Genomic DNA, 24,430 nt, shown 5'->3' with positions numbered 1-24,430 from the left:
GATACATGCCACCTATTATGCACTGTGGCAACGCCGATTTTCGCCAATGGAGCTAATCCATTGTAAGAACAAGGTCATTCCTCCAATGGAATACAATGGCGTAGCCAGAGGTTGGAAAGGTTATGGTTTATGGTTTATTTTTTTCATATCATATCACAGACACACATAATTAACAATAATATGTATAAAGAATGACAGAAATGATACGAGGGATCCAGGTAAAAAGCATAATGCATGTACAAGACCTGGAACCCCTAAGATAAAAACAAATTACCACCGAAATTATTATTATTACTTTTTTTTGGGGGGGGGGGGAGTTGACTTGTTTCTTATATTCAAAACACAAACTCTGACACGTAAAAATAATGTTTCAGTCTTGACTCAATCATTCAAAGCGCCTTCATTTGTATTTAAATGCCTGTGTGTAACATTCAATGCTCAATTAGCTCAAAAGCTTCAAACGGCATTCAAATGGATAGCAATAAAAAAATGTTTCTTTTCTAAAACATGCATCATTTCTGATGGCATAGAACAGATTCAGTTGTACCTTAGGCGCGAAGTCATAGTGGTGTAAATTTAATGAGTGGGGGGGGGGGGGCAAAATGTCCCTGCCCCCCTCTAAAACTGAGAAATCGAGAATATGTTGAGAAATACAGGATTTTTTTGGGGAAAAATATGTTTTGCCCCCCTCTAGAAAAAAATCCTGGCGACGCCCATGCAAGCAACTATCATTCCGTTCTAACATTAGGGGTGAGCACTATTTCACTTGTGTTCACTTTTTTTAATATTCTGCCCACTTCAAAATAAATATGTAGTAGCCTACTAGAAACAACAATCAAACATTTAAAAACAAAACAAAGTTTAACCTAACCCACCTTTACAAGTTTTTGGTGATGGGCGCTCTATATGGTAAGTTGAGCTGACATTTGACATTCCCGACTTATAATGTACTTAAGAAAGCCAAATTGTAACTGAGGTACCAGACTATACATATTTAAGACCACTTGTGCCACGCAGGAGATCAGCTGATCAAATTCTGTTGACAAAGTTTACGCTTTTAAGAAAATAAAAGTAACAGATTTTGCAATTCAATGATTACTCAAACATAGAATGAAACATTAATTGATTGGAAACATTTGATAACAGGTGCATGGTTAATATGAGGTGGATAAAAAATTATGCTTCACCAGCCCAAGTCAACATAATTATGGTCAAAGCTAAAGCTGTTAATCTTTATCAAGTGAAGATAGCCATGTCCTTTTGAGAATACTCAGGTGTAACAACTTTACTATACCAGAAGTATTGTGTAGTGGAATGAACTCAAGGATGAACTCAAAGATAAATTGTAAGGACCATTCACATCATCGGACCAGGTTGATGGGTATATGGAAGACTACTGATGTAAATGAACAGACAAATATTGCTGAGTTATACCTAGAGACTCGGTATGCCTGAGACACAGCCCTTTCCGAGCCCAAAACTATACATATTGCGCTAGAGCCTCAGACGTAGCATAGAGCAAGGACTATGGACGTAGTATCTAATGTTTGGGGATAAATTGAACACACACACACACACACACACACACCCCTACTTGTTTCACATGACTAGTGTGGACTTTCCATTGCTTTCGTGTAGTTAAGAAAAACCAGTGAAAAAACTCATTTTTCTCAAACTGTGAAAACTCTTTCAACCCAATTTTTTTTCTATGATTCCCTTTAGTGTTTCTCTTCATTCTGCTACAGATAAACCTAACCCAAAAATGCCTCTAAACCTGTTTTCCAGAAATGGGGAAACACTGTGTGGACGTGGGGCAAGTCCACACAACGTCGGTGCTACCTACATTATGTGGACGTCTTTTGTTCGGAAGTCCACACTGCGTATGTAAGACAAGCTCACAATCACCCACACAGACTGCCAAGTGTATTCAACAATTGAATGGAGGTCAATCCGTGACCCATGATGTCATCAGGTACATATGCATGGAGTGCCAATGATACAATATTACAACCCTTTTCACCTTGCTTGCGAAAAGTCCAACAATGCAATTAAAGTCTTGCAATGGTATAATTGGGTCATATTTTAAACATGTGTGTTTATAAAAAAAAAAAAATGAGAAAGTATGGGTTTTGTCACATGGAATATACTTCCTGTGCCAGAGCCGTTCTTTAGTTTTGTTTTTTTTGTGTCAACTGCTATAGAACCAAACTGATTAATAACATTCGGAGGGAGATTGTTTCCTCTCAGTCTTAATCAACTATTTCAAATTTAGCAAAACAACTTTAGTAACGAGCATTTTAACAAAAGAAAAACACTTTTAGGATACTTTCCTTTCCTCCTTTTTTTGAGTGTGGGGATTAATGTGAACTGAGCAGCTCCTTTGCATAAATTTAACATGTTTCAAAATATAATTAAAACAATAAAGCCAAAATGTATAGAGAGTGTGTGACAATAAATTCTGAGTATAACATAACCAAAGAAAATATTTGAAGTCCGGATCTCAGCATAAGTCTTTGTCAGTTCTGTTCATGCTGTAAGAGTAGGTGTGGGGGTGGCTGACGATGGCGGGGTAGATTGCGACGTTGGGGCTGGTTTGGCTGGTTTGGCTGGGGTGGTGTATCCTGGGAAGGGGTGACAATGTCGCTTACATCATCACTGTCAGGGTGTTGTGGTATCGGGCCAGTGTATTTCTTGAAGTCGGATGAGTTGCGTGTGAATGTGTGCGTGTTGCGTTGAGCTGTGATTAGGGACCCACGCTTACTCGTCACGGTGTAGGGCTGCGGGGTTGAGTCTCGATAGTCCGAAGTCCCATTGGTCCGAAGTCCCATTGGTCCGATGAAACATAATACTGTGTAGTTCCACTGGTTCAGGTTGACTGACCCTAATCCTAACCCTAACTCTAACCATAATCCTATGGGGTGTCGGACCAATGGGACTTTGGACCAATGGAACTTCGGACCAATGGAACATCGGACCAATGGGACATGTATACCAATGGAACGTATAGAGCAATGGGACTTCGGACCAATGGGGCGTCGGACCAATGGGGCGTCGGACCAATGGGACGTCGGACCAATGGGACGTCGGACCAATGGGACGTCGGACCAATGGCACTTCGGACCAATTGCACTTTGGACCAATGGGACTTCGGACCAATGGTATTTCAGACTATAGAGCGTCCCCGGGCTGCGGATGTAAGGTGACATGTGTTTAAGGACATGTCCATGACGACGGACGAGATCATGGTCACCGATGTCAATGTCTTTGACTCGAGTAGTACCGCGATTGTTCGATAGGTTTTCATCTGGGACTTCTTACGTTGATCGCGGTCTTGGACAGGTGCGTGTTGTGGCAATGGAGTGAACTCTGGTTCGGGTAAGCGTGTTTGGAATGATCTGCTGAAAAGAAGTTTGGCAGGTGAAACACCGGTTGTCGAATGAGGTGTTGCATGATAGTTGCAAAGGAATTTGTACAGTTTATGTTTCCATGTTGTTTTTTTCGGTGAATGCAGAGCGATATGCTTTTCGAGAGTTGTCATGAACCATTCGACTTCACCGTTTGCTTGGGGCCAACGGGGGTAACTCTGCGATGGTCGAATCCAATATATTGGGCTAAGTTGGAAAATTTACGACTATTGAAGGGCGGACCATTCTTTGTGCGGACGTTGTTTGGGACACCGAAACTTGAGAATAACTCTGCGATGGTCGAATCCAAGATATTGGGCGAAGTTGGAAAATGCACGACTATTGAAGGGCGGACCATTGTCTGTGCGGACGATGTTTGGGACACCGAAACTTGAGAAGATGCGATCAAGCTCGGGGATCCCCTGCTGGGCTGATGTTGACGACACGATTTCCACCTCTGGGAAGCGTGAATAGTCACCTGTGACTACAATTAAGCAAATGTTCTCCAGAGATCAGCAAAATCAATACATGTACTGATGTGGTGTGTTCGATTGTGTTTGCTTGGCAGGGGAGACATTCCCGGATTGTTGCCTCAGCTATGCGATCGATGGACGGAAACCAGACATTTTTTGCGGAGGAGAGCTTTTGTTTTGGTGATGCCCTGATGTCCTTCGTGCGCGATATATCGACAATTCGCTTACGGAGTGCTTGAGGTATGACAAGGCGATGGTCACACATGAGGAGTTTGCGATCTTGAGACACTGTGAGTTCGCATCACGTACATTGTGGAAACTGATCAGCACGGTTTTCAGCTATTTGTCTGCGTTAGCGAGGAGTTTATTCCAGTTACCGTGTTCAACAGCTGTCATGCAGAGTTGGAGGGTTGGATCGCCACGGGTAGATGCATGAGCGATTTCAGTGCGTGTGGCATGTTTCGGCACTGAGTGATCTGCAATGAAGTTGACGTGTGTTTCAGCGATTGTTTGTTCACTTGAAGGTGACTGGCTCACTCTCTGCGGGTGTCTGGACATATAGTAAGCCGGGTTGTGTTTGCCGGGACGATACACAACTGAATAGTTATATGTCTGGAGTTTCAAAATCCAACGCTCAAGACGGAGAGGAGGCTTGCTATGGAGGTGCGGCTATTGAACAATGTCACTAAAGGCCCTGTCACACTTTCTGCGATCTGATATGCGCTCTCACTGCGTCCTTGAAAAATAGATGGGGCGCAAAAGCAACTACTAGATCGCAGCGACAACTACATAGGTCGCCAGATGGGCGCCAGAGGGTCTTAATGGTCTCCAGCTCAAGGTCTTTGAACATGCTCAAAACAATCGCAACACCCCTGCGCCCTGGCCAGGACGCCGTAATGACGCATCTCGGGCGCTGTGCGAGCGTGAATCGTGTGACATTAAAGTGGCATTGAGGCAGCTTATAGGCGCAAGGCAGGCGGTGTAGTCTCCATGAAAAAGTTACTCGACTGCGATGAACTTGAAGAATAATTTTGAAACTTGACTGTGTATTGACCGTTTTGTCGTGTTATTTATACAGCGCAAGTGACGTCACGTGAGCGTATTTTGGTCGAATAGAGAGCGCGAAGCGAGCTTCTAGGACGTATCAACAGCGAGCAGAACGTAGTGTGAGCGCAGTGACAGCGCAGAGGCAGCGACTAGATCGAGTAATTGAGCTTGACAGGGGCGCATAGAGAGCGAGTTGAGCGCATCGTAAGTGTGGGACGAGCACAGTATGTAAGTGGGATTGAAGTATGCCATAGTGCAGCATTCAGTTCTGCGTTGCTTGATGAGAGCGAATGCACCGGACTGTGCAGTAGCCCATTCCGATGGACTGGCAGTTTTGGTCAGGTCGCGTAGGGGAGATGATATGATCGCGAGGTCAGGTGTGAAGCGACCACAGTAGTTTACGATACCGAGGAAGCTGCGCGTGCGTAGCTTAGAAACATTCTGAGGCTCTGTGCCGAAATGAACTGCTCTGATTTTTTGAGAGTCAGGAGTAATTCCACTGGCGGAGAACATGTGTCCGAAGTAATTGACGAAGTAAGTGAATTTGCACTTGTCGCGATTCAGGGTGAGATTGGCCTCACGCAGGCGTTGAAGGCAGGCCTTATGACGAGTGTCGTGTTCTTCCTGCCAATTACAAGAATGTCATCACTGATGTTGATAACACCTTGTAAATCAGGAAGGGTTGCTTGAATGGCGTGCTGGAAGATCTCGGCAGCAGATGATAGGCAAAAGTTCAGACGCTTGTATCTGAATAAACCAACGTGGATAGAGAAGACCGTGTACTGACGTCATCCGGGGTCAGTCGAGCTCGACTTGATGATAGCCTGAGTTCACATCTAGTTTACTGAAGGTTGTTGCACCATTGAGTGCGAAGATGATGTCATCGACTGAAGCGGTGGTGTGACGTTCCCTTATGATTGCGTGGTTGACATTACGCATGTCAACACAGAACGGATTTCATCAGGTTTGTGTGGTTTCTGGACGACTGTGATAGGCTAGACCCCAGATGTTGGTGTGCCATGTACAGGCTCGATGATATCGAGTTTCAGCAACCTGTCAAGTTCTTGTTCTACTTGTCTGCGCAGGTGTGATATGCGGCGGTGTGGTAGAGCGACGGGGAGAACTGAATCGCCTACATGAAGTTTGCATTGAAACGATTTCAACTTATCAATGCCTTGGAAGCAATCCGCATGCGACACGAACAGATTAGAGGAGGCAGCGGTGTGATCGGTATGCAAGTTGTATGCAATGTTTCCAAGTCCAAGGGCTGATGCGGTGTCAAAGTTCAGGAGTGTGTCAGCTGTACAGGATGTAACGAACAATGGGCTCATTGGGCCAAAAAAATAGTCGGTCTGTGGTCAGACCGAAGTTCCGGAATTGATGCGGCGACGCGTTTTTTTTTTTTTTTTGGTGGCTTTTTTTTTCTTCAAGCTTCTTTCTTCAAGGCGGGTACTATTTTGCTTTTTCTGTCCTCATTATACATTGGTGTCCTCCATAATTTGCCTTGGTGCCCTTTATCATTTGCCTTGGTGCAATTTCCCCATTCCTTGGTGCTCCTTGGTACAAACATTTGAGGAGGCGCGGCAATAGAGGGCGCTGTTGTAGTGTCCGTGTTAATTTGAAGAAAACAAAGGTTGACGCGCATGACGCGCGCGCTGACCAGAGAGCGAGTAGTTTTTACTTTTTTGGCCTTACAGATATAGGTCTAGGTCCACGCCCACTGAAAATACGCGGAAATGCGCTGACAATAGACGTAGCCGTAGCTCTGGAAACCCATTTCGGACACGGCCTGAGGCGCCCGCCGGACATCACATTGGCAGCCATGTTTATTGCATGTCCTTATGGGATACTTACCCAAGTAACCGGCTCGGCGAGTCGGTTACTTGGGCGAGGCTCGAGTAAGCGCGAGAAGTCTCGTGAGAGGCAAATCGAACGCTGTCGCGTTTGCACGAGTAAGCGCGGGGAAGTAATCGAACGCAATCAAAATGTTCGTCCACAAAGTCCTCAGCTGATAAATAGAAAGGCAGTGGCAAGGGCCGAGTACATCACAAAACCTTTCATAGAAGTGAGACTGCAGGACTTGGACAATGAACTAGTAATGACTACAACACTGTAGAATGGAAAGCCGATGATGTTTATAGATGCACATTGGTCACTTCAAAAAAGGGCTTGTTTTGTTTCCACTTAATATGGAATATATACAACAACAAAAAATGTAGAGAAAGGCCGTCCTAAGAGTATCCAAATTATGTTCTAAGATACGGAATCGGCTAAATTAGTAGCACTAATATTTATTCTGAAAATTCATCTTAATCACTCCAAGACTTTACACAAGCAAAAGCAAATCAATCGTAACCACTGAAAATAATCAAAACAAGATTAAATGTATGCAAGTAAATATATATATATATATATATATATATATATATATATATATATATATATATATATATATATATATGCAATAAATTCAGAATATTCTCTTTCTGAACAGACTGTTTCGTACCATAAGGCACTCATCAGCAGAATGACGAAAAATAGAATACAAGTAGCATCTTACCTTATTTCGAATCAAGCGCGCGCACGCGTTACGCGCGTTACGTCATTGAAGTTAGTACGCGTTTACGTCACTGAAGTAAGAACACATCTGTCTCGATGCCTGCACTTGGAGACGATTTCGCTTCTCTTATTCAGTGTACCTAGATCTGGCCTACATATGATTATGTACTTCTCTGCTATACACAAATTGCATCTCTTGTTTACGTTAGAGTATGGCAGTGCTTTCAGAACAATGTCCCATTTGATTTCATAGTCTTTCCCTTCGTCCTTTAAGTCCCATATATGTTTACTTAGCTCTGTTTGCGCCCTCTTGCTCTCGGATCTGAATGACTGCTTGTGGTTCGCCAGTCTCGCCTTGAAGGTTGTGGACGTCAGCCCGACGTATGCCTCCTTCCTGCCTTCGCTCGTGACGGTGGCCTGGTACACTATGTTCTTGCTGAGGCACTCCCCGTTCAGCGGGCATTCGGCATTGCGGGGACAACTGCATGTTCTACCACCGACGTCGTCCTCCTGTTTTACCTTCCGTTTGTTGATTGACTGGATCGTTGCCTTCATGTTCGGCATGCAGCTGTACGATAACTTTACTGTGTTCCGGTTGAGCACTTTGTGAAGCTTATGTTCCTTGGGGAAGCATTTGTCTATTATCTGAAGGAATTTCTTTCCAATGTTGGTACGTACGTTCTTGTTGTATGGCGGGTTGTACCATGTCACCTCCCTTTTTCTAGTCCTTTTCCTGGTGTTATTGCCCGGTGTGTACGTCAGTCGATACTTGTGCCCGCTTTTTTGAAGAGCCTCCTGGTAGGCCGGGGCAGCTTTCTCGAATGCCTCCTTGCTCGACGAGATGTTGGAGAGTCGCTTGTTGATTCCCTCTGGTATCTGTTTGATGACGGCGGGTGGATGGTTTGACTGGACATGTACATAGAGAGGTACATTACCTGGTTTCATGTATGGCTTGTACCCTCCCGTTCGCAGGTCTAATGTGATGTCAAGGAAGTTTACTGTTGCCTTGTTGGCTTCGATCGTTACCTTTAAGTCATTTTCCCGGAATACTTGGCATATTTCCTTCTTGATGTTTTCTATTTTCTTGGGGGTCTCCTTGAATACTGCCAGACCGTCGTCCCTGTATAGTCCCACTCTATTTCCGTACTTTGGTTTCAAGATCGACAGCAGATATGCTACGACCAGCTCGCATGACTCCGCGCCGTCGAAACTTCCCATCGTGACATCGAATTTGCTGTCTGCATTACGCTTTTTCCACGGTACCTGGTCGTTGAATACCACTGTCTGCTTTGCGTGGATGATGATATCTTTCTCCTTGCTGCTAATGTTCTCGTAGTTTTCCGCGAACCCTAGGGCCTTCAGGAGAAGCTTTTCCGTTATCGAGGGGTAGAACTCCACAATGTCGAAATTTATGAAGCTCGATTCTTGCTTGTTTGGGATTTTCTTATACCAGTCCAGTACGGCGTCCGTGCTTTTCCACAGGTTGAATCCTGTCGCGCTTATGACTTTACCGACGATTCTGTCGAGGATCACTTTACTTATATGTCCTATCTCTGATTTGGTTGGGCTGATTAGTCGACATGATGGTTTGTTATCGAAGTTGTCCTTGTGGTCCTTCAAAGTAATGAAGACTTCCCTCTCGGCCAATTTATCTATGCGGTCGCCCAGTCCAAGACTTTTAGCAATTCTTTTCGCTTCGCGATTGATTTCCGCTACTTCCTTTTGCTCGGTTTTCTTGTATGTTTTGGTGACATTCGCCCTGACAAGATTTACATAGTCATCTTTTTTCATCTTGTAATAATTTGTAGTCTTATCAGCCTTGACGGTAAGCTTATCATCATTCCTAATCGTATTTATGTCATAAGCGCGACAGGATTCAACCTGTGGAAAAGCACGGACGCCGTACTGGACTGGTATAAGAAAATCCCAAACAAGCAAGAATCGAGCTTCATAAATTTCGACATTGTGGAGTTCTACCCCTCGATAACGGAAAAGCTTCTCCTGAAGGCCCTAGGGTTCGCGGAAAACTACGAGAACATTAGCAGCAAGGAGAAAGATATCATCATCCACGCAAAGCAGACAGTGGTATTCAACGACCAGGTACCGTGGAAAAAGCGTAATGCAGACAGCAAATTCGATGTCACGATGGGAAGTTTCGACGGCGCGGAGTCATGCGAGCTGGTCGTAGCATATCTGCTGTCGATCTTGAAACCAAAGTACGGAAATAGAGTGGGACTATACAGGGACGACGGTCTGGCAGTATTCAAGGAGACCCCCAAGAAAATAGAAAACATCAAGAAGGAAATATGCCAAGTATTCCGGGAAAATGACTTAAAGGTAACGATCGAAGCCAACAAGGCAACAGTAAACTTCCTTGACATCACATTAGACCTGCGAACGGGAGGGTACAAGCCATACATGAAACCAGGTAATGTACCTCTCTATGTACATGTCCAGTCAAACCATCCACCCGCCGTCATCAAACAGATACCAGAGGGAATCAACAAGCGACTCTCCAACATCTCGTCGAGCAAGGAGGCATTCGAGAAAGCTGCCCCGGCCTACCAGGAGGCTCTTCAAAAAAGCGGGCACAAGTATCGACTGACGTACACACCGGGCAATAACACCAGGAAAAGGACTAGAAAAAGGGAGGTGACATGGTACAACCCGCCATACAACAAGAACGTACGTACCAACATTGGAAAGAAATTCCTTCAGATAATAGACAAATGCTTCCCCAAGGAACATAAGCTTCACAAAGTGCTCAACCGGAACACAGTAAAGTTATCGTACAGCTGCATGCCGAACATGAAGGCAACGATCCAGTCAATCAACAAACGGAAGGTAAAACAGGAGGACGACGTCGGTGGTAGAACATGCAGTTGTCCCCGCAATGCCGAATGCCCGCTGAACGGGGAGTGCCTCAGCAAGAACATAGTGTACCAGGCCACCGTCACGAGCGAAGGCAGGAAGGAGGCATACGTCGGGCTGACGTCCACAACCTTCAAGGCGAGACTGGCGAACCACAAGCAGTCATTCAGATCCGAGAGCAAGAGGGCGCAAACAGAGCTAAGTAAACATATATGGGACTTAAAGGACGAAGGGAAAGACTATGAAATCAAATGGGACATTGTTCTGAAAGCACTGCCATACTCTAACGTAAACAAGAGATGCAATTTGTGTATAGCAGAGAAGTACATAATCATATGTAGGCCAGATCTAGGTACACTGAATAAGAGAAGCGAAATCGTCTCCAAGTGCAGGCATCGAGACAGATGTGTTCTTACTTCAGTGACGTAAACGCGTACTAACTTCAATGACGTAACGCGCGTAACGCGTGCGCGCGCTTGATTCGAAATAAGGTAAGATGCTACTTGTATTCTATTTTTCGTCATTCTGCTGATGAGTGCCTTATGGTACGAAACAGTCTGTTCAGAAAGAGAATATTCTGAATTTATTGCATGTTTATAGCTCTACAGAGATGTATCGAGCACTGTGAATTGTGATAGAAGACGATTTCATTGGATATATATATATATATATATATATATATATATATATATATATATAAACCCAATAAAAATGCAATCGAAACAATAAAATAAAATGTGCATACCCTCAAAACAAACATCAAACAAAATACAAAGCGCAGGGATATGCCTCAGAATAACTAGCGCCATTTCACAATCTGCTTTCTTGTGATGGAGGTTTGGTAAGACTACTTGATGATATCTGGAGAAAAGGTAAATGTGCAAATAGATTGGAAAGGTTTATAATCGACTTAAACAACACAAATTGGAATAACGCTAAAATATTTAAGCATTAAAAACCTAAATAAATGCCAACAAGCACTATTTATGTTCAAGTATAGAAACAATTTACTGCCCATTTCCTATTTAAATATGTTTGTACTTAACTGTAATTTCTATAACTATAACACTCGTGTGTCTATAATAACTTACATTTCCACATACTGCAACATAGAACATCTGTATTTCAATACAACATAACATTAAGTACTCCGGACCTACATTATGGGATAATCTTCCATTCTCTCTTAGATGTTCAAGGTCAAATAATATTTTTATCGCAAATTTAAATTGTACCTTATGTAACGTAATATATTTTATATGTAATATGTTTATGCCCATGGACTTTTTATGCACGGCGATCCTACTCGTAGCAAAACTTTGTTTACTGCTTTTAGAAGTATACAATGTCATGTGTGTAATTGTTTTTCTGTCGCCTGTTTTTGTGTAATGGCATGCCTGATACAAACTATGCTTTCAAGGTTCATTACTTATTTTATTTTCATTTCTGTCATGGAGAGGAAATAAATGTGCTTTGAATTGAATTGAATTTCAACTAGTAAACATTCAACCTTACCTAGTGACTTTGAGGAATTTAATTAAGGCTCACGTTAGTTATTCTACGAGAAGAGAGGCTGGTTTTTTTTTTTACCTTTTTAGTCATTTTTTTCCAAGTCAAGTCAAGTCCCAATTCCAATTTCTGCAAGTCAAGAGTCAAGTCATATTTCTTTCAAGTCAAGTCAAGTCTTAAGTCATTTTTCCGAAGTCATTTTTACCTTTTTAGTTGCGTCGTGGACGTCTATGTAGGTTTATTAACCAGTGTTGTAACCAAGTCATTTTTTTCTAAGTCAAGTCAAGTCCCAATTCCAATTTCAGCAAATCAAGTCTCAAGTCATATTTTTTTTCAAGTCAATTCAAGTCTTAAGTCATTTTTCCGAAGTCAAGTCAAGCCGAGTCAAAAAAATAGCAACTCGAGTCCGACTCGAGTCCGAGTCAGCAACTTGAGTCAATTAACAACACTGTCATTAACTTGTTCGAAGAAGTGATACCACAATATCTCCAAATAGTGAGCCTCTTCCGGGTTTGGAGATTTGCTCACATAGGTTAGAGCCTTCTGATAGAATTCTACTGGATGTCTTAGGATCATTTGCTTGGTAGCCCCAAAACAGCCGTTCCCGCACTCCCGCAATCCTTTGGGATGTTGCTTATCGTACAGATCTTGGTACATCTGCCCTAAAGTCCCTTTTGCTCTGTCTAATTTGTGCGTCTTAAAATGAGCTAAATAACGAGGAGAGAATGCGAGATTCCCCCAGGTTGAGCGATTATATCCCTTTAAAATGCAAGGGACACCTTTTTTGGCAGAATCGATAAACCGTGTTATATCTTTGTGGCATTTTCCTCGCATATTATCTCCCTGAGCAAAGACAGTGACGTTAGCGAGTTGGTCGTAGTAGGTGGTAATGTGAACAAGATAAGCGTGAGCTTCGAGCCCAACATTTTCCAGCCGCTCCCAACCGTAGAACTGGAATGGTGGACCCAGGTCGTTCCCTTGATGGTAGATGAGGGTGTGGTTGGCGTGAGGCTTCATCCAATTAAGATTTTCGTTATAGTGTGCGATGACGAATTCGTAATCCAAAGGTATGGTGCGATCCCTGTTTTTCTTGGAGTTGGCCCGATTCGGATCCGGGTAAGTTAACTCCGGAACGTTGCTAAGGAACTTGTCCACGGCCTCGACCCCTTGCATGAAGGAATGATCTTGATTGGCAACCTCGTATTTCCAACCTCCGAACCGTCCACGGGAGTAGATGTCTTTGGTTTTCAGCCAAGGTTGTATCGTGTCAAGGATCGAATCCCTTTTAAGTGAAGGGACGGGGTATCCGTGGTCCAAGCGACGGTAGTGCTTGGAGACTACCATATCAGCAGTGATAAACCCGTACAAGACTAAGGCTTGAATGGATTCTTTTATCAGGTTTTCCTTACTCCAATACGCTGGATTAGAACTTTTCTGTGGTTCGGCTATTTCGCACATAAGCGACCAGTATGCTCCAGGTTTTGGTACATGGTCATCTGAATAATTGGAGAACATTGTCACGCGGTAGAAAGGAGAATCAGAATCCGGGAAATACACCCAAGATTTATCAGCGAGGATCCTTGGCAGCTGACCGGTGAGGCCGATGCCTACGATGTGAGTGTGCGTGTACACTAGCTGTGTCGCTAGCTCTTGCATCTTCCCTAGAGAAACATAGTGGCTTTGCAATAATGATGTAAAGGTATCTAAGGGCGCCGTCGATATAAGGGTATCGTATGCTAATGAGTAATGTGATGTCTTCACGCCAGTTCCAGCCTCGACAGTAATGATTTTTTGGTCAATATCAATTGCAGTTACCTTTTCGTGAAATCTGAACCAGTGGCTAGGAAGCATTCTCGCAACTGACTCCCAAATTCCGCCAGTCCCATTATATTTTGGGAAACGAAAGAAACGGTTCGGTCCCCATTCGGAATCCTTGGCGTTTTTTCCGTGATCCACCTCTGCAATCTTGGTCTTAATCTCTTTAATGTCTGGTACGGCAACCCTCTCTCCAACCCAGGCCGAGTTCATTTCTTTGGTGTCAACTGTCCAGATTTTTCGGTTGTATTTCCTCATAAAGACGTCAGCGAGACCCTCTCCAAATTTCTGCAGCAGCCACTCGTCGAAATTTTCGGGTTTACGGCTGCTGTGATTTTTGGTAATCTCCTCTAAGCCTTTCAGGCTTTTCTGCTGATCAATTTTATCCATGACGTGAATGTTGTTCTGAACTGGATAAGGAATGAACCTCCTCGTGTCATCTGATCCTTTCATGAAGGCAAATGACGCCCTGCGCCGGTAGTTCCACTCGGGTACTGCCATGTTCAGGACTCGATCAAAGTAGCTGTAATGGGAGAATACGACATGAACTCCGACATCCCAGAGAAAGCCTTTATCATCCCTGACAGACGAGGCTAGGCCTCCTGGTTTGCCTAGTTCTTCCAGGATAGTGATCACGCTGTTGTTTTTTCCTTGCCCGAGATCGTAGAGTCTTTTAGCGGCACCCAGAGCTGTAGGTCCGGAACCGATGATGACGATTCGATGAGGACGAGAAGACTGTTTCCCATATTCCCGGTTGGCGTTCATGAAATCTGGTGCATATGGTGGAAGGCTTCTGGCCATCACTGAAAAGAGCAAAAGAATGACAAATTATTCATTAATTATTGATAAGGACACTGATACAAAAGGCAACCTAGTTGACCAAATTGTGTACTTTTTGATAAAGGCATGAAACCTTGCATAGTCTTCATCCCATGAAAAGCATTTTTAGATGTGGGGACATCTCATAGATAATCTGACCTTTGGTGACCTTTAAGAGGTCAACGACCTTTTCATACACTCTTACTAGCCATTTATCAGATTTACTCTTTGAAATGCCTCTTCTTTATTACCAAAGTCTAAATGTAAGGTCTCCATGCCTTGAAAAAATATGAGATGTGTTGAAATTTTATAATCTGACTTTTGTTAGCCTTTAAGAGGTCACATCACCTTTATAAACTAGGTCTATAACCTTTATATCCATTGTATAGCCTAGTATTAGCTATTCATTAGATTTAATATTTAAAACATGACATTTTCATAACCTAGGTCTAAGCGTTCGGTTTTGATGCCATGAAAAATATGTAAATGTAGGGACATTTCATATCTGACCTACATTGACCTCTGATAAGGTCAGGGACCTTTGTATATTCCATTGCTGTTTATCAAATTCTCTTTAAAATACCATTCTTATGACATAAATCTCAATGCAAACATGTATTTTAACTGTTATTCTACAGTAATGACAAGGTTTTGTGATTTCTAACCTCCATGTCCTAACACTATTACACAAATAATCCTTTGATGAATATTTTTGTCTTTTGAACACACCAAATGTTGATAGTTTTGTTTAAAACCGCGCTATATAGAAACTTGGACTTCACAAGAACTATTAATCAGCAAATATAGTGTTTGTCAATGTATCAATCAATCAATCAATCAATATGCCTCTTGCAATGCACCACTACTTGTGCGGCGCGTAGAGCAGTGAGAAGCCCAGTCTCCGCCAGGAAGGAGTCGAGCGGCTGCAGATCGCGATCAAGAACATCCAACCACTGAGTGCGGGGGTTCCGCGAAGTCGCCTCCAACCGGCAGGTATATAGGGTAAAAATCCAGGATTGCGCGGGTGGGATGTTGCAGTGGCAAGCGGAGGACATGGCCAAGCCAGCGGACTCGTCGAAGCTTTGCAGCGATGCTAGAGAACGCTGGTTATGATGGGCCCGCTCTCGAACTACCGTGTTGGGATATGTTCATACCGCCGGATAATCTCAATTGTCCTCAGTGCTCTGCTGTCAAAGCCGTGCCGTCGATCCTACTGGCTAGGGTCTTGGTAAGGGGCCACGACTCTGCACCAAGCAGTAGAAGGTAGCACTGCGGCATTAGATGAAGCTGTGTCGCCATAGATGCCTCCAGAGGGCCTGCATCACTCCAGGCGCCATGCTGCGTCTCCTATCGACCTCCATCTTCTAATTGTAAGGGTTTGTAATGGTCGAGCCCAGATAGCAAAGGAGTCAACAAATTCAACCCGTTCCTCATCGATCAACAGTGGAGGTAGATCGAGTCCGTCACCTACATGTATATGCATGAGCTTGGTTTCGCCCAGCTAACCATTATGCCTAGCTTGCTCGCCTCTTCTTGGTCTCACCATTGACACGGACACAGCTCCCGCCAGTGCAGTACAGCCTCTGGAGAAGAGGACGAGGAACCATGGTCCACTATATATCAAAGGCGGCTTTGAGATCGATGAAAGCAAAAACACAGGTGGCGGTCCTTACGGAACTCGCGGGCCTTCTCAATGATGAGACGGAGGGCGGAGAAGTGGTCAGCAGTGGAGCGGCCAGGCATGAACCTGCCTGCAGAAGATGCCGTTTGCTTCCGATTGCTGGGAGGTTTCTAGTTAGTAGAATACAGGTGGATACTTTGCACGGTATGGACAAGAGTGTGATGCCCCTATGGCTACTACAGACAAGCTGGTCATCTTTATGCTTCAAGAAGGTGAGGATTATTCCACTTGTCCAGTCTACAGGAACCCTTACTTGGTTGATGATCCGTATGAGCCACTGGATGAGACAGTCCCAATCAGCCTTCAGCATCTCTACAGTGATATAGCAGATTCCAGGGGCCTTATACCGTTCTTCAGAAGTTTCAAAGCAGCATTGACCTTTTATGCGGTAACAGGGGTGGTGCTTGCAGATTTCTTATTTGCAGTGCTGCCAGTTGGTGAAGTTTTTTTTCCGTCAAGACACTGAATTAGTTAGACATAACACTAGAGAACGCAGACTTGATTTCAGGGTCAAGGAAGCGACATGAGTCTAAGCGGGGCTGATGCTTGGCATATAAGTCAGTCTTCAGTTTCAGGGTAAGCTGAGCAGCTAGCAGGCGGTGATCTGTGTTGCCGAGCTGTGCACCCCTGTAGACATGACAGTTTGTAATAATCAAGAGATCTCCAAAGACGGGAGATAATGATAATCAATAGCCTTCCGTGTCCTACCATCAGGGCTATACCATGTCCAGTGGCGAATTTGCTTTCGGGAAAACCAGGTTTCGGCAATGCAGAAGTTGTTGGATCTACAACAGAGCAGTAGAAGGTGGCCATTGTCATTGATGGTTGAGTCAATGAAGGCTGTGCTAGTAACAGTGGTGGCCATGGAAGGGTCACGGGAGGCGGTAGAGGTGGTGGTATTAGCATCTTTGAGAATTACCGTGATGTCATGTGGTTGCGCTTGTTGGGCAAGAGCATGGAGTTGGTCAAAGAAGGCGTCTTTGATGATTTCATCTGCGACATGGGATGGTGCATGGGCTACTTTTACTGTCAGCTTGCCGTGACGGTGAAGAAAGCGGGCATTGAGCAGCCTATCCCGGTCATTATTTGGATTCCAGCTGATAAGCGACTTCAACGAATGGTCTTGGGTATGGCCAGGGCAACACAGTGTAAGCCTCGCCTATCATTTTGGCCACTCCAGATAAAGAAGTGATCGCCCGCAGTGGTTGCGCCATTGCCTGGCCAGCTTGACTCACAGTGACCAGCCATACTAATATTAAAGAATGCCAACTCCCGTGACAGGAGAGTATAGCCGAGCCAGGACGAAGATGAGATTGTAAGTTACACGTAGCAATGCGGAAACCCTTTCACAGATTCGTTGAATACTTGTTTTTATATGAAGTCCGTTTCTCGTGGTCAAAGACGTTCGTGTCAATTCTTTTTTTTATTTCAATATGCAACATAAAAACATACAAACACAACAGATTGACTATAAAACTAAAAAAATAATCAGTACAACAGCAAAAGCCATTTTCTGGAATACTCAAAAACAGACGACAGACAGACAAGACAACACAAAAACAAAGGACTAGACAATAGACAATACCACTTAAGTTACCTAAACATTACAAAAGCAGATAATATTTGAAAAAGGGTCGTATTGAAAAAATGGCCCATTTATTATGTAGTTTATCAAGTGACCCGTTTCTTGTAGCAATGGCTTTCTCTGTTTGAAAATACAAAAAAAACCTAAGTTTTTAAAGGCAGTTATCGACAAGAGAAGCAAATTCTGACACTTATTATTAAAAATAAACTTTTTCGCTACAACAATAATAAAAGAGATAAGACAATCCCTTTCCGGCAATAAACCATAAAAAATATCTCTACTACTTAAAGTCACTGGAGAATGAGAGGTAGAATTAAGCCAAGTAATAATATCCCTCCAGAACAGCTGGATTTTTTTCACAATCCCAAAAGAGATGTAGCAAATTCTCACGCTCTTCATTACAAAAGAAACACATGTCACAGTCCTTCTTTTTAATAAAAAAAAAAACAATATTTGTTCGGATGAGAAAATGAATAAATTTATATTGAAAATACTGCAGCTTGGAATCTTTGGTAATACTATAAGGAATTTGATGTACCTCATTCCACTTTGGAGAGGATCCAAGTAAAGTGGTCCACTTCTGCTGGCACTTAATAGGCTCTTGAGCTACAGCTTGGACAACAGAGTTGTAAACACACTTGGAAGGCTTTTTCTGATATCTCCTTTGAATCGGATTTTTTTACTGTTAAAATGTGTTTTAAGACGCTTAAAGGCACCCCCAAAATTGGTGAAAGTTAGTTCGGGGGGGGGGGTGCACGGGGGGTCCCCCATACATACTCAACTATTATGCCAAACGCATCACGAACGAATGACAACTTACACTAACGTACACCCAAATTTCCAAAAACGTCGGGCACAGGTTAGCTCTATTTGCAACCGTGTGACAGTGCCATAAGGTGCAAGCTGTAAGCTTGAAGCCCGGTTCATACTTCACGCGAAAGCGAAATAGCGAAGCGAAATTCCTGACGTCAACAATACGTTCGAAGCGCGTCCACCATTGTTGACGACATAAATTTCGCTTCGCACTTGCTTTCGCGGGAAAATATGAACCGGGCTTTAAACCCGGTTCATACTTCACGCGAAAGCGAAACGAAGCGAAATTTGTGACGTCAACAATACATTCAAAGCGCGTCCACCATTGTCGACGACATGGATTTCGCTTCGCACTTGCTTTCGCGTGAAGTACGAATCGGGCTTAAGTCATGGAAATTATACCAAAAATAATATTCCGCTCGAAATCATCTGAATGCAATACTGTATATTATTTTGCGTGGACGCTGTATAAGGAGCCAACTTGGCAGTCACGACAACACAATGTACATGTACTAAGAGGTCAACCGCAAGTATTGCACCAACAGTAGGCCTACCGCGATCTAGCCTGTTGCCAAGGCCGTCGAGGCTTTATATTTTTTAACCGGCATTGTTACACGGAGCGGCGAATAATTCAACAACTAAAGTTAGAAAAGACCTTGTAGTGGCTTCGCCACTCGTGTGTAATGAAAAAAATCTGAGTGAATATATATGGTGCAGTACTCGCGGATCTTTTCAAAAAAATACTTCCGCAATATACTGCACGGCAACTGGCGGAAACCCACAATTCACACGGTTGCAATCGTGGTTTGCCTGCAGTGATTGGGGTCCATGGGTATTTTTTACACCCTCGGGTGTGCAAAACACCATGGACCATTTCACAACAGGCAACAATTATTGTATAATGTCCCCCAAGAATTGACTCTTTTTTATACCAATGTAACTTAAATAAATACATGTATTTTTCTACTGTGTAACACCATTTCACGTAAATTCAACAGTACATTACTGCGAGGAATAGGCGTAAAAACGCGTATCGCAAATACGTACATGCATATTTGAACATCACCGACGCCACGTCCTCTACCCCCATTTTCGAATTGTCTAGTTGTTTCCTAAATGCTGACAAGAAATTGCCGCCGTTGCGTATGTTTGTTTAAGGTATATAGTGCTGTGGAATCCTGCTCACTGGGCCTTGTCCCGTCCCGCTGGCGGAATTCACCCGCCATGGCGCGACCGTTCCATCTAGTGCTTCTCCGGTGGCTGCCTTTCCATATACGATGGTCTCTGCCCGCTATTTATGTCAAACACATTTGGAGTATTTTTTCGAGTTATTTTGCTGAGAAACAACAAAAACAGGCTGTTTGAAGGATACGATACTTTTGGCACAAATCGTCTTTTTTCAGACATAAAATTACATTTTTTTCAATACTGCCTACGATTTGCCCTCTGCTCTCATCCGTACACGGTGGTGTATTACTCGTGCAAGTTTCCCCTGTACTGCCTTACCGTGGAACGCTTAGCTCGAATCGTTATAGCTATTGTCTGTATATTGAAAAACCCACGTGTCATGGCAAAAAGGCCAGATTGCACATGACTTACCATTAATACAGGCACTCTAACTAATGTCATTTACAGGTATTTTAATAGAAATATAAATGGGCTATTGTTGACTACTCTTATAACTTATATTACACTCAAAAAGTTGGTCAAATGGGTTGGTATATGTGTAGCCCAATGATGGCAACATACCAACTGCATTTACTCGTGGGCAATTTCTTTCCAGTAGTTGGTCACGTTTTATTCAAATGAATCAACAATAATGTAACTTCACAACAATGTTGGGCAAAGAACATTGCCCATTGGTGTTTGGCCCAACATTTTCATTTACATTGTAATTCAATCGAAACGTCCACCGATTCCTTCTATTCAACTGCGTTTTTCTTTCTTTCCTGTTTTGTACATTCAATGCACTTGTATTCAGATAAAATCAACAACATATACTGCACATAACAATGCAAATCACAGAGAAACACAGGACAGTCAATTTCGTGTGATATAGCCAACAAAAAAAAGCAAATTTATTTCCACCGGGTAACAATCATAAAATAACTTTTATTGGGCGTTTGCCCTAAAACATGAACGTAATGTTTGTATTGGATAGTGAATCATTAGCAGATGCGGATCCAGGATTTTTCATCGAGGTGGAGGGGCGGGTGTATCGAGGTGTTTTTCTAGGGGGTTGAGGTGCTAAATTCAACACAGTAGACATGCGTGAAGCAATGAATAGGCCTGGTGCCTTGTTTGTAATATGACTTTGTTTTAGTAAACTTCAAAGCATATAGGATCATTTTCTTGTCATGCACTTTGTTCGTTTACAATAATACCACTCAGATTCCTAAGAGGAATGTTGGCAACCTAACCTATTGAAGTTTCAGCTCAGTGCATATTACACATTTCGTGTAAATAGTAAAAAAAACCACACACACAATAATTTCGTAACGAAAAAAAGATTTTGTTACCAACCCTTTAGCCAGACGGAATAATTTGATGTACTGTAGTTTTTAATATCAATACGATCTTTAAACCTAGTTAGGATTTTGCCTCCCTCCCAAAAAAGGGATAAAAGCAAGTTATGTGAATGATAACATTGATCACACGACAAAGGGGCTGGTTAACTACCCGAACACGCCCCCCCCCCCCCCTTCATGCACCAGACATGTTCCCGCCAAGTGCATCACCGCCATTGGTGCATGACTCTTTTACCGTATCAAGCGCCCATCTGCTTTAATAGCTCGAAACAGAAACTGACTTAACATATTTATTGATACCCGTTGTTTTTTTAACAAAATTGACTCCATCTCAATTAAAACAGAAAGTCACAATAATTTATTATGGACAGGTGATACTGTTTCACCCAATAACATTTACATACTCATACGGACATACATATCTGACGTCTATGATGTAGTCAAAAACAGAAACACAAAATGGAAACACAGAGGGCAAAAAATAGCAATATTGAAAGGAGTTACCTGAACCAAAACCGAGGTCCAGCTTCCATGCGAGCGCGGCCGTCAGCGCGATTACGACTGCCGCCAACAACACGAAGGTACGAAGCGAAGTTTTCATTTTGCTGAGATAAACGAACGAGACGACTTAGGCCAAGTTTGCGCAAGGACTATAGTTGACCAATGGTTAACTAACGTTTGCCCGAACTCTGTCTAGTCGACGGAGGTTGATTACGTTAATCGACTATTCGGAACCAGCCTACTGGCATTTGAAGCATGATAGCAAATAACCCATACCAGAAAAAAATTTGTGAGGATAAAAAACATATAAGTAACAATTTCACTTGTGATTTTATCACATTATTTGGCTGATATATGACTTTTTAATAAAATTTACCAATAAGGCGGCGATATTGGCCGCCATATTTGCCGCCATATTGGCTGCCATTTTCAATTCGAAGCATGATAGCAAGAAATAGATACCAGAAATGAATTTGCACGGATAAAAAACATATGGGCCTTTAACTAACAATTTTATTGATGCTTTTATCTCATTTTATGGCTAATATATGACCTTTTTATCGATTTTGTTTACCATTTTGGTGGCCATATTGGCCATCATCCTGGCCATCATCATGAATTTGAAGCATGATAGCGAAAGAGAGATACTTGAAAAGGAATTTGAGAGGGTCGAAATCATATTTTACCATTTTATTTATGATTTTATCATACTATTAGGCTGCAATGTGACCTTTTCCATTTGTTTTACCAATATTGCGGCCATATTGGCCACCAAAATGGCCGCCATCTTGAATTTTGAAGCATAATAGCACAAAAAAGGATATCAGCAATGATTTTTTGAGGCTCTAAAACATTTTATTTATGCTTTTATTAATCACATTATTTGGCTGATGTATGTCTTTTTTCCATTTTTTACCGATTTTGGCGGCCATATTGGCCGCCATCTTGGATATCTCCTTTGAATCAGATTTTTTAACTGTTAACATCCAAAAAAGTGTTTTAAGACGCTAAAAGGCACCCCAAAAATGGTGAAAGTTAGTTCGGGGGGGGGGGGGGTGCACGGGGGTCCCCCATACAACTCAACTATTATGCCAAACGCATCACGAACGGATGACAACTTACACGAACGTACACCCAAATTTCCAAAAACGTCGGGCACAGGTTAGCTCTATTTGCAACCGTGTGACAGTGCCATAAGGTGCAAGCTGTAAGCTTGAAGCCCGGTTCATACTTCACGCGAAAGCAAAAGCGAAGCGAAATTCCTGACGTCAACAATACGTTCGAAGCGAGTCCGCCATTGTTGACGACATGAATTTCGCTTCGCACTTGCTTTCGCGTGAAGTATGAACCGGGCTTTAGTCATGGAAATTATAGCAAAAATAATATTCCGCTCGAAATCATCTGAATGCAATACTGTATATTATTTTGCGTGGACGCTGTAAAAGGAGCCAACTTGGCAGTCACGACAACACAATGTACATGTACTAAGAGGTCAACCGCAAGTATTGCACCAACAGTAGGCCTACTGCAATAGCCTGTTGCCAAGGCCGTCGAGGCTTTATATTTTTTAACCGGCATTGTTACACGGAGCGGCGAATAATTCAACACCTAAAGTTAGAAAAGACCTTGTAGTGGCTTCGCCACTCGTTTGTAATGAAAAAAATCTGAGTGAATATATATGGTGCAGTACTCGCGGATCCTTTCAAAAAAATACTTCCGCAATATACTGCACGGCAACTGGCGGAAACCCACAATTCACACGGTTGCAATCGTGGTTTGCCTGCAGTGATTGGGGTCCATGGGTATTTTTTACACCCTCGGGTGTGCAAAACACCATGGACCATTTCACAACAGGCAACAATTATTGTATAATGTCCCCCAAGAATTGACTCTTTTTTATACCAATGTAACTTAAATAAATACATGTATTTTTCTACTGTGTAACACCATTTCACGTAAATTCAACAGTACATTACTGCGAGGAATAGGCGTAAAAACGCGTATCGCAAATACGTACATGCATATTTGAACATCACCGACGCCACGTCCTCTACCCCCATTTTCGAATTGTCTAGTTGTTTCCTAAATGCTGACAAGAAATTGCCGCCGTTGCGTATGTTTGTTTAAGGTATAGTGCTGTGGAATCCTGCTCACTGGGCCTTGTCCCGTCCCGCTGGCGGAATGCACCCGCCATGGCGCGACCGTTCCATCTAGTGCTTCTCCGGTGGCTGCCTTTCCATATACGATGGTCTCTGCCCGCTATTTATGTCAAACACATTTGGAGTATTTTTTCGAGTTATTTTGCTGAGAAACAACAAAAACAGGCTGTTTGAAGGATACGATACTCTTGGCACAAATCGAGTTTTTCCGGACATAAAATTACATTTTGTTTTCAATACTCCCTACGATTTGCCCTCTGCTCTCATCCGTACACGGTGGTTTATTACTCATGCAAGTTTTCCCCCGTACTGCCTTACCGTGGAACGCTTAGCTCGAATCGTTATAGCTATTGTCTGTATATTGAAAAACCCACGTGTCGTGGCAAAAAGGCCAGATTGCACATGACTTACCATTAATACAGGCACTCTAACTAATGTCATTTACAGGTATTTTAATAGAAATATAAATGGGCTATTGTTGACTACTCTTATAACTTATATTACACTCAAAAAGTTGGTCAAATGGGTTGGTATATGTGTAGCCCAATGATGGCAACATACCAACTGCATTCACTCGTGGGCAATTTCTTTCCAGTAGTTGGTCACGTTTTATTCAAATGAACCAACAATAATGTAACCTCACAACAATGTTGGGCAAAGAACATT

The 24,430-nt window shown here is 42.9% G+C and overlaps 1 protein-coding gene across 2 annotated transcripts; it reads right to left on the bottom strand.

The window, feature by feature from the left end:
- Positions 1–11,060: 11,060 nt before the first annotated feature.
- On the bottom strand, positions 11,061–21,686 carry LOC119744060. Of its 2 annotated transcripts, XR_005273549.1 has the most exons (3): positions 21,609–21,686; positions 12,069–14,481; positions 11,061–11,944 (listed from the first exon to the last, which is right to left on the bottom strand). XR_005273549.1 is itself a non-coding variant. In XM_038220080.1 (2 exons), the coding sequence occupies exon 2, from the start codon at positions 14,477–14,479 to the stop codon at positions 12,299–12,301; it is 2,181 nt and encodes a 726-aa protein (XP_038076008.1). In that variant the 5' UTR covers positions 14,480–14,481; positions 21,609–21,686; the 3' UTR covers positions 12,062–12,298. The 2 variants fall into 2 exon arrangements, 1 of the variants encoding a protein (XP_038076008.1); XM_038220080.1 differs by lacking the exon at positions 11,061–11,944 and having other exon boundaries at positions 12,062–14,481.
- Positions 21,687–24,430: the final 2,744 nt, after the last annotated feature.

This window comes from Patiria miniata, unplaced genomic scaffold (genome assembly GCF_015706575.1).
Source record: "Patiria miniata isolate m_02_andy unplaced genomic scaffold, ASM1570657v1 HiC_scaffold_1, whole genome shotgun sequence".
Classification (NCBI taxonomy): Eukaryota; Metazoa; Echinodermata; class Asteroidea; order Valvatida; family Asterinidae; genus Patiria; species Patiria miniata.
This window is presented reverse-complemented; position numbering and strand designations above follow the sequence as displayed.